Here is a 12,738-nt window from a genome sequence, read left to right as displayed (position 1 = left end):
ACAGAGAGACAGACTGTGAGCTGGGGAAGGACAGAAGAGAGAGGGAGACAGAATCCAAAGCAGGCTCCAGGCTCTGAGCTGTCAGCACAGAGCCTGATGTGGGGCTCAAATTCATGGACCATGAGATCATGACCTGAGCTGAAGTTGGCTGACTGAGCCACCCAGGTGCCCCCAAATTTATTTTAAGTTTCTTAATTTCTTTTATAAATTTATAGTGTGAGCAAGGGAGGGGCAGAGAGAGAGGGAGAGAGAGAATCCCAAGCAGGCTCCAAGCTGTCAGCACAGAGCCCCGATGCAGGGCTTGATCTCACCACCATGAGATCATGACCTGAGCCAATATCAAGAGTTGGTTGCTTAACCAATTGAGCCACCCAGGCACCCCTAAAGTCCCTAATTTACATTAAAGTTCACTGTAGATACGTGTAGATACAGAGGAGTTTTACTGTCCTAAAAATCCCTTTTACTGCACCGAGTCATCCCTCCTTCCCCCTAGACAGACTCCCAGCAACCCCTGATCTTTTTTACTGTCTCCATAGTTTTGCCTGTTCCAGAGTGTCAGGTAATTGGAATCATAATCATATGTAGTCTTTTCAGATTGGCTTCTTTCACGTAGCAATATTGCCTTTAAGATTTCTCCCTGTGACTTGATAGCTCATTTCTTTCTAGTACTTCCCTCCCCTTTTCTGCAGCTTCATTGAGATGAAATTGACATATAGTAAATTGTACATTTTTAAAGTATAGCATTTGTTAAATTTTCACCTAAGTAGATACCTGTGAAACTATCACCACAGTCAAGATAATGAATGTGTCAATCACTCCAAAAAGTTTTTCAGTCCCTCCTTTTTCCACCCCTCTCCCATCTCTAGGCAACCACTGATTTGCTTTCCATCACTATAGATTAATTAGCAATTTCTAGAAATTTATATATGTGGACTCACACAATATATTCTCTTATTTGAGGGAGAAGGTATGGCTTCTTTCATGCAATATAATTATTTTAAAATTCATTCATATTATTGCCTGTAATAGTTCATACATATTTCATTGTATGGATATACCATGATCTGTTCATCCATTCATCTGCTGATGAACATGTGGGTTATTTTAGTTTAGGACTGTTACAAATAAAGCAGCTCTGAACATTAGTGTACAAATCTTTGTATGGAAATATGCTTTCATTTCCCTCAAGTAAAATCCCACCTAAGAGTGGAATGGCTGGAACATATGGTTAAGTGTGTTTAATATATATTTTTTTACATGAAATTTATTGTCAAATTGGTTTCCATACAATACCCAGTGCTCATCCCACCAGGTGCCCTCCTCAGTGCCCATCACCCACTTTCCCCTCCCTCCTACCCCCCCATCAACCCTCAGTTTATTCTCAGTTTTTAAGAGTCTCTTATGGTTTGGCTCCCTCTCTAACTAAGTGTGTGTTTAATATTTAAGAAACTGCCAAAGTGTTTCCAAAGTGGATGTGCCATTTGTGGTCCCACAAGCAGTGTATGAATGTTCCTATTGCACCACAGTTTCACCATCACTTGTAAGGTCAGTGTTTTGTGGGGTGTTTTTTAAGATTTTATTTTTAAGTAATTTCTATAATCACTGATGATGTCGAGCATCATTTCAGGCCATCTGTATATCTTTTTTGGTGAATGGTTTCCCGTAATCTTTTGCCTGTTGTTTATTTAGATTGTTTGTATTACTGAATTTAGAGTTCTTTATATTCTAAATACAAGTCCTTTTTCAGATGTATATTTTAAAATATTTTCTCCCAATTTGTGGCTTCCCTTTTCGTTTTCCTAATAGTGTCTTTGAGAGGCAAAAGTTTTCAATTTTGATAAAATCTAATTTATTTTTCTTTCATGTTTTTTTTTTTTTATGTTTTTAAAGGTTTTGTTTTTAAGTAATCTCTATACCCAGTATGGCGCCAGAACCCACAACCCTGAAGATCGAGTTGTATACTCCAGTGACTGAGCCAGCCAGATGCCCTGTTTTTTTGTTTTTTGTTTTTTGTTTATTCTATTAAGAAATGTTTAGCAAAGCCAGGGTCACTTAAGATTTTCTTCTACATTTTCCTTTAGAAGTTTTATAGTTTCAGTGCTTATATTCAGGTCTATGATGCATTTTGAGTTATTTTTTGTATAGAGGATTGTTTTTTTTCTTTTTTGCGCTATTAAAAAGATCCCTTTCCCATATTTTCAGGACTTTTGATTATGTTGATTTGCCTAATGACCAGACGGACATCATCCATAGATGATTAAATTCTTCACTTGATCTTAGCCAAAAGGCCGAGAAGCGATAGATGATTAAATTCTTACTTGTTTAAATATTTTTTACTAATAGATCAGTCACCAGAAACATTAAGGTGTTCAAAACGAAAACCTATTTTTTCCCTTAAGTCTTGAGGGAACTGTGACTGTTAAATGAATTTTCTATTTTCAACCCACTTCAGAGAGCACAGGATTTAAATTGACTGTGCTGTTAAGCCTGTGATTCTTGGTTAACCTGCAGTATGTGTGCCAAAGAACAATCAGCACTTTTCCTCATCAGCTTTGGCTCTGAAAGAAATCTGGTTCTCCCCTAATGCTACTTGTGCAGGCTTCTCAAGTGATGGCTATTTTTACTCCCACAGGCTTTAGAAGTACACTTAGCCCAGAGGCGGTGCTCCTCAGTGCTGTTCCAGACCATTCTCCTTCATCTTCCCTAAAACCCTAGTTTTGAATCTTATGATATCATCCACTACCCTTCATTGTTGCTATCATTTCTTCTTGTTTCTCAACAGTTTTGGATCCTGGCACACGATTGGCTCTTTTCATTACTACTCTTATCTAAATTCTTGGTGATTTGGATATCCTTGCCTACCAGTTTCTTGAACTCTTCTCCATTGATCTTGTCTTCTGCTAGATTTCAGCCACTCATCCCCATGGTCATACCCCGTACCTTATAATTAGTGATAATGTGTAATCCTTCCATAATCTCAGTTTTCTCATTACCACTGTCTGATTATTGTTTCCTGTCTTTCCACCTCACTTCCTCTGGTATCAAGTGTCCAATAATTCTTTGATTTTCTTCTGCCAGTGGGATCTCAACATTGTCCACCTTCATCTCTTTTTCGTTCCTTCATTTAGCTGAAATTGCATGGTCAATCATAATCACTCCCTTGTGTATACTTTTAGCTTTGCTGCCCCCCTCATATTTGTTTGGCAAAACCACAACTCTGCTTAAATCTACCGTCCCACCAGTTTTACTTTTTACCTATGCAGCTGAACCCAGCTGAAAAATAAAAGCAAACATGCTGATGGATCTCATTTTAAATTTCTCACCACAAAATTGCAAGTGTTACCTTATGGAATCCCACAGTTGTACTGTGTTGCCCTAGTCTTCCCATTCCCCCAACCTTCCAGATGACTGTCTCACACTTTTCTCTCTTCAAACCTCCAGTATCACCTTCTCTCTCATCTGATCCCCTTAACAAGGTAGGATACATCCTACTTCTCAGGAAATTGAAACAAATATAAAAGAATTTCCGTGGAATCCCATGACGACGTGTACCCACCTACCAGCATCAGTTTGACTTTGCCTTGCAACCTGTTGTCTACACATGAGCTGTGGGGTTGATAGGGAAGGGTTCTATCTTAAAGTCAGTACCTGTACTTTGTATTTTGCACCCTATTGCCTCTCGCCTACTCAAGATCATCACTTAACCAGTTTGCCTCTCTTTCCTACATCATCACTTTTCCCTTCTCTGCTGGATCGTATCTATTAGCATGTAAGCACACTGTTACTTCTTTTCTCTTTAAAAATACTTCTCATGATCTCACCTCTGTCAATCAATTTCTCCTCCTTTTGTAGCAAAAACTTCTTTAAAGCATAGTCTGTATCCAACCATCTCAGATTCCTTTATTTCTGCTCTCTTTAAATGCACTTTTCAGGCAGGGATTTTTTTTTTCCTAATCATTTTATTAAAATTTCACTTTTTAGGGGCGCCTGCATGGCTCAATCAGTTAAGTGTCCAACTTCAGCTCAGGTCATGATCTCACAGTTCATGAGTTCGAGCCCTGCATCGGGTTCTGTGCTGACAGCTCAGAGCCTAGACCCTACTTCAGATTCTGTGTCTCCCTTTCTCTCTGCCCCGCCCTGGCTCATGCTCTGTTTCTCTGTCTCTCAAAAATAAATAAACGTTAAAAAATTCTTTTTAATAAAACGACACTTTTTAGGACCACCAATTATCTACACATTGCTGATTCTCATGGCCCATTTTCAATCCGTATCTGGACCTGACAGCAGCATTCAAAGTACTTACCTCCTTGTTACCCTCTGGGGTTTTGTTTGTTTGTTTTAATGTTTGTTCATTTTTGAGAGGGAAAGAGAGTCACTCAACTGGCTGAGCCACCCATGCGCCCCAACCTTCAGGGTTTTTCTCCTGTCTCACCAGATGATCTGCATTTCCTCTACTCATTTTTCCTCTTCTATCCTACTTCCTCACACTGGAGTGCATAAGAACTCAGGCCTTGCTCCTCTACTCCTTTCTGTGTTCACTTCCCTGATGGTTTCTTTTAGTCTCATGGATTTAAATGTCATCCATGTCTTAATGACTCTCAGGTTTGTGTATCCAGCATCAGTCTTTCCTTTGACTTCTAGACTTAGCTCATTTTCTACTCAATGTCTCCATTTGAGTCTAAAAGATATCTCAAAGTTATATATAAAACTAAATTCCCTGTTTGCTACCCAAAAGTCACTCAGCCAAAAATCTCATTTCAGTTGGTGTTTCTTGCCTTCCAGTTGCTCAAACCGTAAAACTTTTTTTTTTCTCCCCATCCCACATCCAACCTATCAAGAATCCTGATAACTGTACTTTTAAAATGTATCTATAAAATATATCTAAATCTAGCCTTTAGCTCTAACTTCCATTTACAGAAAAGTACAGAGGCTAGAGAAACAAGTTAAATTAAATCATGAGGAAACAATTAGGCAAATCCAGAAAGTAAGATATTTCCCAGGGCAATTGACCTAGTCTCCTCAGTAAGTCAGTGTCATAAGAAAAAATGAAGGAGGTAGACTGTTTTAAATTAAAGAGCCTGAAGAGGTGAGACAGAGACACTAACCAAATGCATTGCATGGTTCTTGGAAATACTGCCATATGCAACAACGTGGATGAACCTGGAAGACATTTATGCTTAGTGAAATAAGCCAATCACAGGACAAATAGTGCAAGACTCCACTTATATGAGGTATCTAAAATCATCAAATGCATGGAAACAGACATTAGAATGACAGTTGCCAGGAGCTAGCAGTTGGGGCAAGTGGCAAGTAAATATACTTGCTGTTCAGTAAGTATAAAGTTTCAGTTATACAAGATGAGTAAGTTCTAGGGTTCTGCTGTACAACATCGTGCCTATACTTAACAGTATTGTGCACTTAAAATTTTGTTGTGAGGGTAGATCTCATGTTAAGTGTTCTTTCCACAATTTTAAAAACACAAACAAATGCAGTGCATGATTTTTCTTGAATCTCATTTGAACAAATCAACTATAGCAGACGTTTTAAGGATAACGTAGGAAATTTGAAAATAGGTTGACTATTGGGTGGTATTTGGAGAGTGTTGTATATTAGGTGTATATCAGAACTATAAGAAAGTGCCTTACTGATTAGAGACGTATAGTGGAGTTTTTAGGAGTAAAATGTCAAATCAAATATGGAGCAAATGTTGGGAGAATGTTAAATCTCTATGATTGGCATATGGTTGTTCACCATGATATTTTCCTTCTCTGAATGTTTGGAGAAGTTTTATATTAAAAATTATTACCTTTACTGCTACCACATTGACCTCCATTATCTCTTCCCTTTATCATGTTAATAATTCCTGACTGGGGTGTTCTACACTTGGCTGCCCACAGTCTAATGTGAACCCAACTACCAGAGTGATTTTTTTAGTTAGCTTAGAATTCTCATTGGCACCCCGTTTCACTCAGGGTAAAAGCCAATGTACTCATAATAGTATATCCTAAGTGATCTGGACGACTTGTTACCATTCTGATGCCTTGTTTACTCGTGTTCTTTCCTACATCAGTTCCCTTGCTCATCCTTATGCACATCAGGCAACTCCTGCAGTCCACACAATACTCTTCTTACCACCTTCCAGCCTTCACCAATATTTGCTGGTTTTTCAATATATCCTGCCTTGACTACCTGTTTAATATCATCAGCGCCCTTACAGTCTAATCCTCTTATCCTGCTCCATAGTAAGTATTTTGGAAATATTTATTGAATGAATGAATATGGACTTACAAATTTTGGCTTTGAAATTAAAGCAGCTTTTATCTTTTGTATCCAAGAAGAGTTTACCACTACTCTGTCATTTTCCATCAACAATTTCCCTGATAACAGCTGGATGTCCTGCATTTCAGTTCTGATGCTAACTTCTGAGTTAGCACAGACTCCACAAGTTAAGGCCTCAGTCCCATAAAACTGCCCCCACTTCAGATGCCAGGGGGACATGGGGTCTCCAGTGCATCCACACTTTTTCCTGGCCAACTACAAATTCAGGAGTTCCTGTGAACTCCCCTCCACTGCCACCCCTTTCAGTAATTTTCAAGAATGGCACAAAACTCAGGAAAGCTTTATATTTATGATTACAATCTTATCATGAAGGATAAAATCCAAGAATAGCCAAATGAAAGAGATGTATAGGGCAAGGTATGGAGCTGGGGGCAGCGCAGAGCTCGCATGCCCTTTCCAGGCATACTACCCTCCCAGCACACTGATGTGTTCACCAACTTAGAAACTCCCTGAATCCAGTTATTTAGGGGTTTTATTTGGGGTTTCACTCCATAGGTATGATTGAAATTATGAACTCAATCTCCAGTCCCTTCCTGGAGGTCAAAGTGGGGCTGAAAGTTCCAACCCTCTATGTGTTTTGTTCCTTTGGAACGAGCCTTCATCCTGAAGCTGTCTAGGGGTCCATGATGAATTACCTCATTAGCATAAACTCAGTTATGGTCAGAAAGTGCTCATTATAAATTACAAAGGACACACTCCTTCTGAGGACATTTTAAGGGTTTTAGGAACTCAGTGCCAAGAACCAGGGTTGAAGACCAAATATATTTTTTATTATACCACAACCACATATTGATTGAAAGAGTAAAATCAGAAGTAGTAAGTTGTGCCTCTGAGTGCCTTTAGTTCTAGTTTTCGGAGTTTTAGAAAGAGGGGAAAATAAAATAGGAGACCAAAAGAGATAAAGTGAAGGTCAAGCTGTGCACAATGGTCGCAAGCCTCTTAAATGGATACTTTTCAAAGAGCCCTGAGTTGTTGGTCCTTGGCTCAGAGCCTATCCCTTATGCGCCTTTATTGCTTATTTTGATACAGTAGGGGCTAAGCATAATTCCCTATATTTTTATTGTTACCATAGATGTGAAATTTAATTACTATAGCTAACTCTTGAATAGACATTTAACGTCAGGGGACCAAAGTGATTGTTTTGGGTAATTAAAACATAGGAAAATAGACCTAAGAATCAACATATCTAAAAAAGTACTAAGGTTTGCTAATAAAAATGCCATATTAAGAGAGAATCAAAATATAGTGTTGGTTTTGGACCCGTCTCGATTTGGCTGAGTTCAATAAGAATATTATGGTGCTTAAGTAATTTTAGCAGTACAAATGAAATTTAATATGTTTATTTCTGTTAAGGTAATTAACTGCAGGCAGATAATATATTTCTGGAATTTTATTAAGTATTAAAAGTCAATGAGCTTTTTTCTTTTTTTTATTTCTCTGTCTCTCTTTTTTTTATTTTTTAGCTTAAGAAGCTATGACTGGTACATAAGTTAAAGTCAAATAGATGTGCTACCGGAAAAATCTAAGGAAATGGTTTTGTACGTTTCATAGGTTCTTGTTTTTTTGTTTTTCTTAGCAAGAGACAGGACATAGTAAGAAGCTAAAGATAGCTTCTTACTCATGAAGAATGCTCCAGTAAGATTATCCGTTGTTGTTTACATGTCTGTGCAGAACTATGATCTATTAAGATCTTGGGGAAAAGTACCTTTATATTGTTTGATCATAACCTGAGAGCATTAATTAAGGGGTATTTAGAAAGCATTGCTGAAATTGTAAGCTACTTACAGAAACAGAGTTATGGCTAGATGCCTGCATATTGAGTCAATATCTATTACTTGGAAAAGTCACATTGGATATAAGAAGACTGGACTACGGTTCTTGCTATGTTTTGTGCAAGTAGTAGATTGGAGGCTTATGGATAGCTTAAAAGTTCACTTTCCAAATTTATTTTATTTTTTTTAATTGTCTATTCATTTATTTTGAGAGAGAGATAGAGGGCATTCATGTGTGAGCAGGTGAGGGACAGAGAGAGTGAGGGAGAGAGAGAATCCCAAGCAGGCTCCATGCTGTCAGTGCAAAACCCAACACGGGGCTTAATCCCATAACCACGAGACCATGACCTGAACTGAAATCAAGAGTCAGACTCTTAACCAAGTGAGCCACCCAGGCGCCCCCCCCCCCCAATGTATTTTAGTCCACAGATATTTAAAAAAAAATTTTTTATGTTTATTTGTTTTCGAGAGAGAGACAAAGAGTGTGAGCAGGGGAAGAACAGAGAGAGAGAGGGAGACACAGAATCCAAAGCAAGCTCCAGGCTCTGAGCTGTCAGCACAGAGCCTGATGTGTGGTTCAAACCCACAAACTGCGAGATCGTGACCTGAGCCAAAGTTGGACATTCAACCAACTGAGCCACCTAAGCACCCCATATTTTAGTCCACAATATTTATTGAGAACTTGCTATGTGTTAGAAATGAGGTATGGGGAAGGAGTGGGAACAAATACCTACCCTTAATGAATAACATAGAGTGCCATGAACAATATTGGTCTTTCTCTTTGGGATCTAGTTTATTGAGCATGCATGAAGGAGATAATTAGACACAGGACCTTTAGTGTTGTTTGCTGGAACCAGTTTTATGTTGAACTCTGCTGACTTAAGATTTACTTATTTATTTATTTATGTATTTATTTATTTATTTAGAGAAAGAGAGCAGAGGAGGGGCAGAGAGAGAATTCCAAGCAGGCTCTGCACTGTCAGCAGCGCAGAGCCCAATGTAGGGCTCGAACTCATGAACCATGATATCACGACCTGAGCTGAAGTCAAGAGACAGACGCTCAACTGACTGAGCCACCCAGGTGCCCCTCTGCTGATATAATTTTTAACAAAAATTATTCTGTCAACTTTGCTGCTTAATTATCTGATAGAACTTGTGGAAATTATTTAATTTCTGAGTATGATATTCTTCAATGGTAAGAGGGATAATAATACCTTCCTTGCAATGTCATTGCGAATGTAAAGTACCTGATTCAATGACTGGTATGTTTACTAGTCCTTAGCAGTGGTTTTTGTGTTTTCCCTTCCTAGCTTAGACATAGTCTTTTAAGGAATAAGCAAACTGTATCATGGTGTTTGATTTGCAATATTTTATTCAGATATTCTTTTAGTTACAATAAGTATTGTTCTAAATTGCAAATTAAGTATCCCAGGAGTTCTTAGAGTATGTAATTTTCTTACACATTTTTAAAGTTAATTGTTTATGTAAACTATACCCCCCAACACAAGGCTCAAACTCATGACCCCAATATCAAGAGTCATGTGCTCTACTAACTGAAACAGCCAAGCACCCCTTCTTACACATTTTAAAGCATTCTTTTCTATAAGTTTATGAGCTTGCTGGTGAAGTGTATTTTTAAGCAGTGTGACCCTAAATTGCCACTCAGTAAATTCAGCATCTTTGGCTTTGACTAATCATCAGCCAAATAGCACCAAACTCAGATTGTCTTCCTTATGAGTCTTTTTTTGGTTGGGAAGACTAACATTTGATTGGCAATGATTATGCTCTTTAGATTATTCAAGTATCAAAAAATATTGAATATTTTCTAATTTCTGTATTTTTATAATACTTTGGTATTTTAGAACTCAATTGTTGCTTTTCTTTGCATTATCTGGGTTTTTTTAATGTTAATTTTTTGAGGGGGGAGAGTGCACATGGGCGTGAACAAGGGAGGAGCAGAAAGAGAGGGTACAGAGTATCCAAAGTGGGCTCCGCAATGATAGCAGTGAGCATGCAGGGCTTTAATTCATGAACTGCGAGATCATGACCTCAGCTGAAATTGGACGGTTAACTGACTAAGCCACCCAGGCGCCCCGCCTTATCTATTTTTACAAGAGGTTTTAAGGGACAAGGACAATTTTGGGGGTGGTCTGCTCATTTTTCACAATCACTTTCTCTGAAAACTCACTCTTATCCTGCCAGATGTGGTCATTCTTCCCCTTAAAGTTGTGTGTGTCCTACTTGCAGCCCTCAATCCTTTTGGTTACATATAAATCGGATTAGGGATGAAAAAGAGACTCTGGCTGAATTATTTGAAACGATCTGGGAATTTAGAATTGGGACTGAATGATGGCTGGTCTTTAAACTATTTGCTTGAACTGAAGTGGTGAAGACTTGGAACATGTCTGCAGTTATCTTCAGCATTGTACGTGGAGAAACAGAAAAAAGTTGGTCTGCAGAGAGAAATGGTATAGATGGACAGAAACAAAGATGAAAGGAGAGTACTGTCTGGATTCCTAATAGCTTTCCAGATCCTTATTCCAGTACTGTGTGAGGCCCAGTTATTTTTCAGTACCGTAACATACCTCAGTGGTCTTCCAGTAAGTTTCCTTTTTTTGTATAAGCTTGCTCAAATTAGTTTCTCTTCATTTTTATTATTCTTTTGTTGAATTCTAAAGAAGATGAAGCTTAAAAATAAAAGGGGTATATGACTATCCACATGCTGAAGAATGCATTTAGACTACTCCCTTACACCATACACAATGGGTCATAGACCTAAGTATAAGAGCTAAAAGACTCTTAGAAAGTGAAAGGACAACTCACGGAATGTGAGAAATTATTTACACATTTTATGACCGAAAAGGGGCTTTTATCTTGAATACTTAAAAACAAAAACAAAACCCCAAAAGCAGCTCTTAGAACTCAATAATAAAAAGTGAACCCAAATTTTATTTTATTTTATTTTATTTATCTTACACATTTTTAAAAATTTATTTATTGAGAGAGAGAGAGCGAGCGAGTGAGGGATGGGCTGAGAGAGGGGGTCAGAGCGTCTGAAGCAGGCTCTGCATTGACAGGCTGACGGTAGTGAGCCTGATGTGAGCAAAAATTGGATGCTCAACCGACTGAGCCACCCAGGTGCCCCAAAGACAACCCAATAGGCAAAGACTGAATAGATTTTTCCCCAGAGAGAATATACAAACGGCCAGTGCTCAACATGATTAGTCATTAAGGAAATGCAAATCAAAACCACAGTGACCTACCACTTAACATCCACTAGGATGCTGTAATTAAAAGGACAGAAAATAACAAGTGTTGGCAAGGCTGTGGAGAAATTGGAACCAACATGCATTGCTGGTGAGAATGTAAAGTGCTGCAGCTTGACCTTGCTTCAAATGTTTGAAGCAACAGTTTGACCTTGCTTCAAATGTTAAACATCGAATTATTACGGGACCCTGCAATTCTACTCCTAGGCATATACCCACATGAAACATGTCCACACAGAACTAGTACATTCAAAGCATCATTATTCATAATAGCTAAAAAGTAGAGACAACCCAAATGTACAATGGCTGATGCATAGATTACCAAAATGTATTTTATCCATAAATGGGATATTGTTGAGCCATAAAAAGGAATGAAGTGGTGATACATACTGCGATATGAATGAATCCTAAAACCATACTAAATGAAAGAAGCCAGACACAAAAGACCACACAGTGTATGATTTCATTTATATGAAATGTCCGGAATAGGCAAACCCAAAAAGACAGAAGGGTGAGGAGTAATTCCCAGGGACTGGAGAGAGAGAGAGAGAGGGAAATAGGGAGTTACAGGTAGCTAAGGATTTCTTTTTGAGAAGATGGAAATGTCCTGACATAAGATTGTGGTTAGGTTGTACAATTCTGTGAATGTACTAAAACCCATTGCATTGTATACTTTAAATGGATGAGTTGTATGGTATATGAATTCTAACTCAAGCTGTTTTTAAAAGTAGGTACAAAGTTAATGTTCACTTTGATACAAGCTTTAAAACAATCATAAAATAATTATAAAAAATAAATAAAAAATTGAAAATAAAAAAATAATAGATTTATACAGAGGTAACTTAGTTGTAACTGTTTTTTCATAAATTTTATACCTAAATAAATATATTTTTCTTTCTTAATAGTAACATTAAACATTATAAATAACATGTGACTTCATGTAAATATATCAACAAAATTTAGCACAGATTGTACTTTCAGCTTGAGTGACAATATAAGTTGAAATGTAGTTTTTTTTTTTCTTCCTCTAACATATTTCTTTCATTGCAATTATGTTTTTTGGGTAAATGGAGACAGTTGTGGTGTTATGGAAAGATCTTTGGACTTAGCATTTGCTAAAGCAGGATAAACATAGGTATTCAGTCTCTGGTCTTGAGCAAATAATGTCATAGAGCATTGGTTTCAAAAACCTTAAAATGAGGATCATGCTAGGGTAAAAAAAATTTTTTTCTACTATTTATCATAGTTTGAGAGATTTTCCTAAGAAAAATAAGTATAGGTATATTCACAGGTGTTTTAAATATGTCCACGTGACACATGTCCACATATGTCCAACATGTCTAATGCTTAGTATTACATTG

At 37.6% G+C, this 12,738-nt stretch overlaps 1 protein-coding gene across 5 annotated transcripts in view; it reads left to right on the top strand.

The window, feature by feature from the left end:
* The window catches only part of HOOK3 (hook microtubule tethering protein 3), a 115,413-nt gene that overhangs the window by 13,965 nt on the left and 88,710 nt on the right, over positions 1–12,738 (top strand). For 2 of the 5 annotated variants that reach the window (XM_047855082.1, XM_047855085.1), the window contains exon 2: positions 1,447–1,545. The exons of the other annotated variants lie outside the window; for them this stretch is intronic. In XM_047855082.1, coding sequence (XP_047711038.1) covers positions 1,447–1,545 — 99 coding nt within the window. The remainder of the gene's footprint in view (positions 1–1,446; positions 1,546–12,738) is intronic. 5 annotated transcript variants of the gene reach the window in all.

Source organism: Prionailurus viverrinus, chromosome B1, assembly GCF_022837055.1.
Source record: "Prionailurus viverrinus isolate Anna chromosome B1, UM_Priviv_1.0, whole genome shotgun sequence".
In the NCBI taxonomy this organism is placed as follows: domain Eukaryota; kingdom Metazoa; phylum Chordata; class Mammalia; order Carnivora; family Felidae; genus Prionailurus; species Prionailurus viverrinus.
The sequence above is the reverse complement of the archived record's forward strand: the minus strand, read 5'-3'. Positions and strand labels throughout refer to the sequence as shown.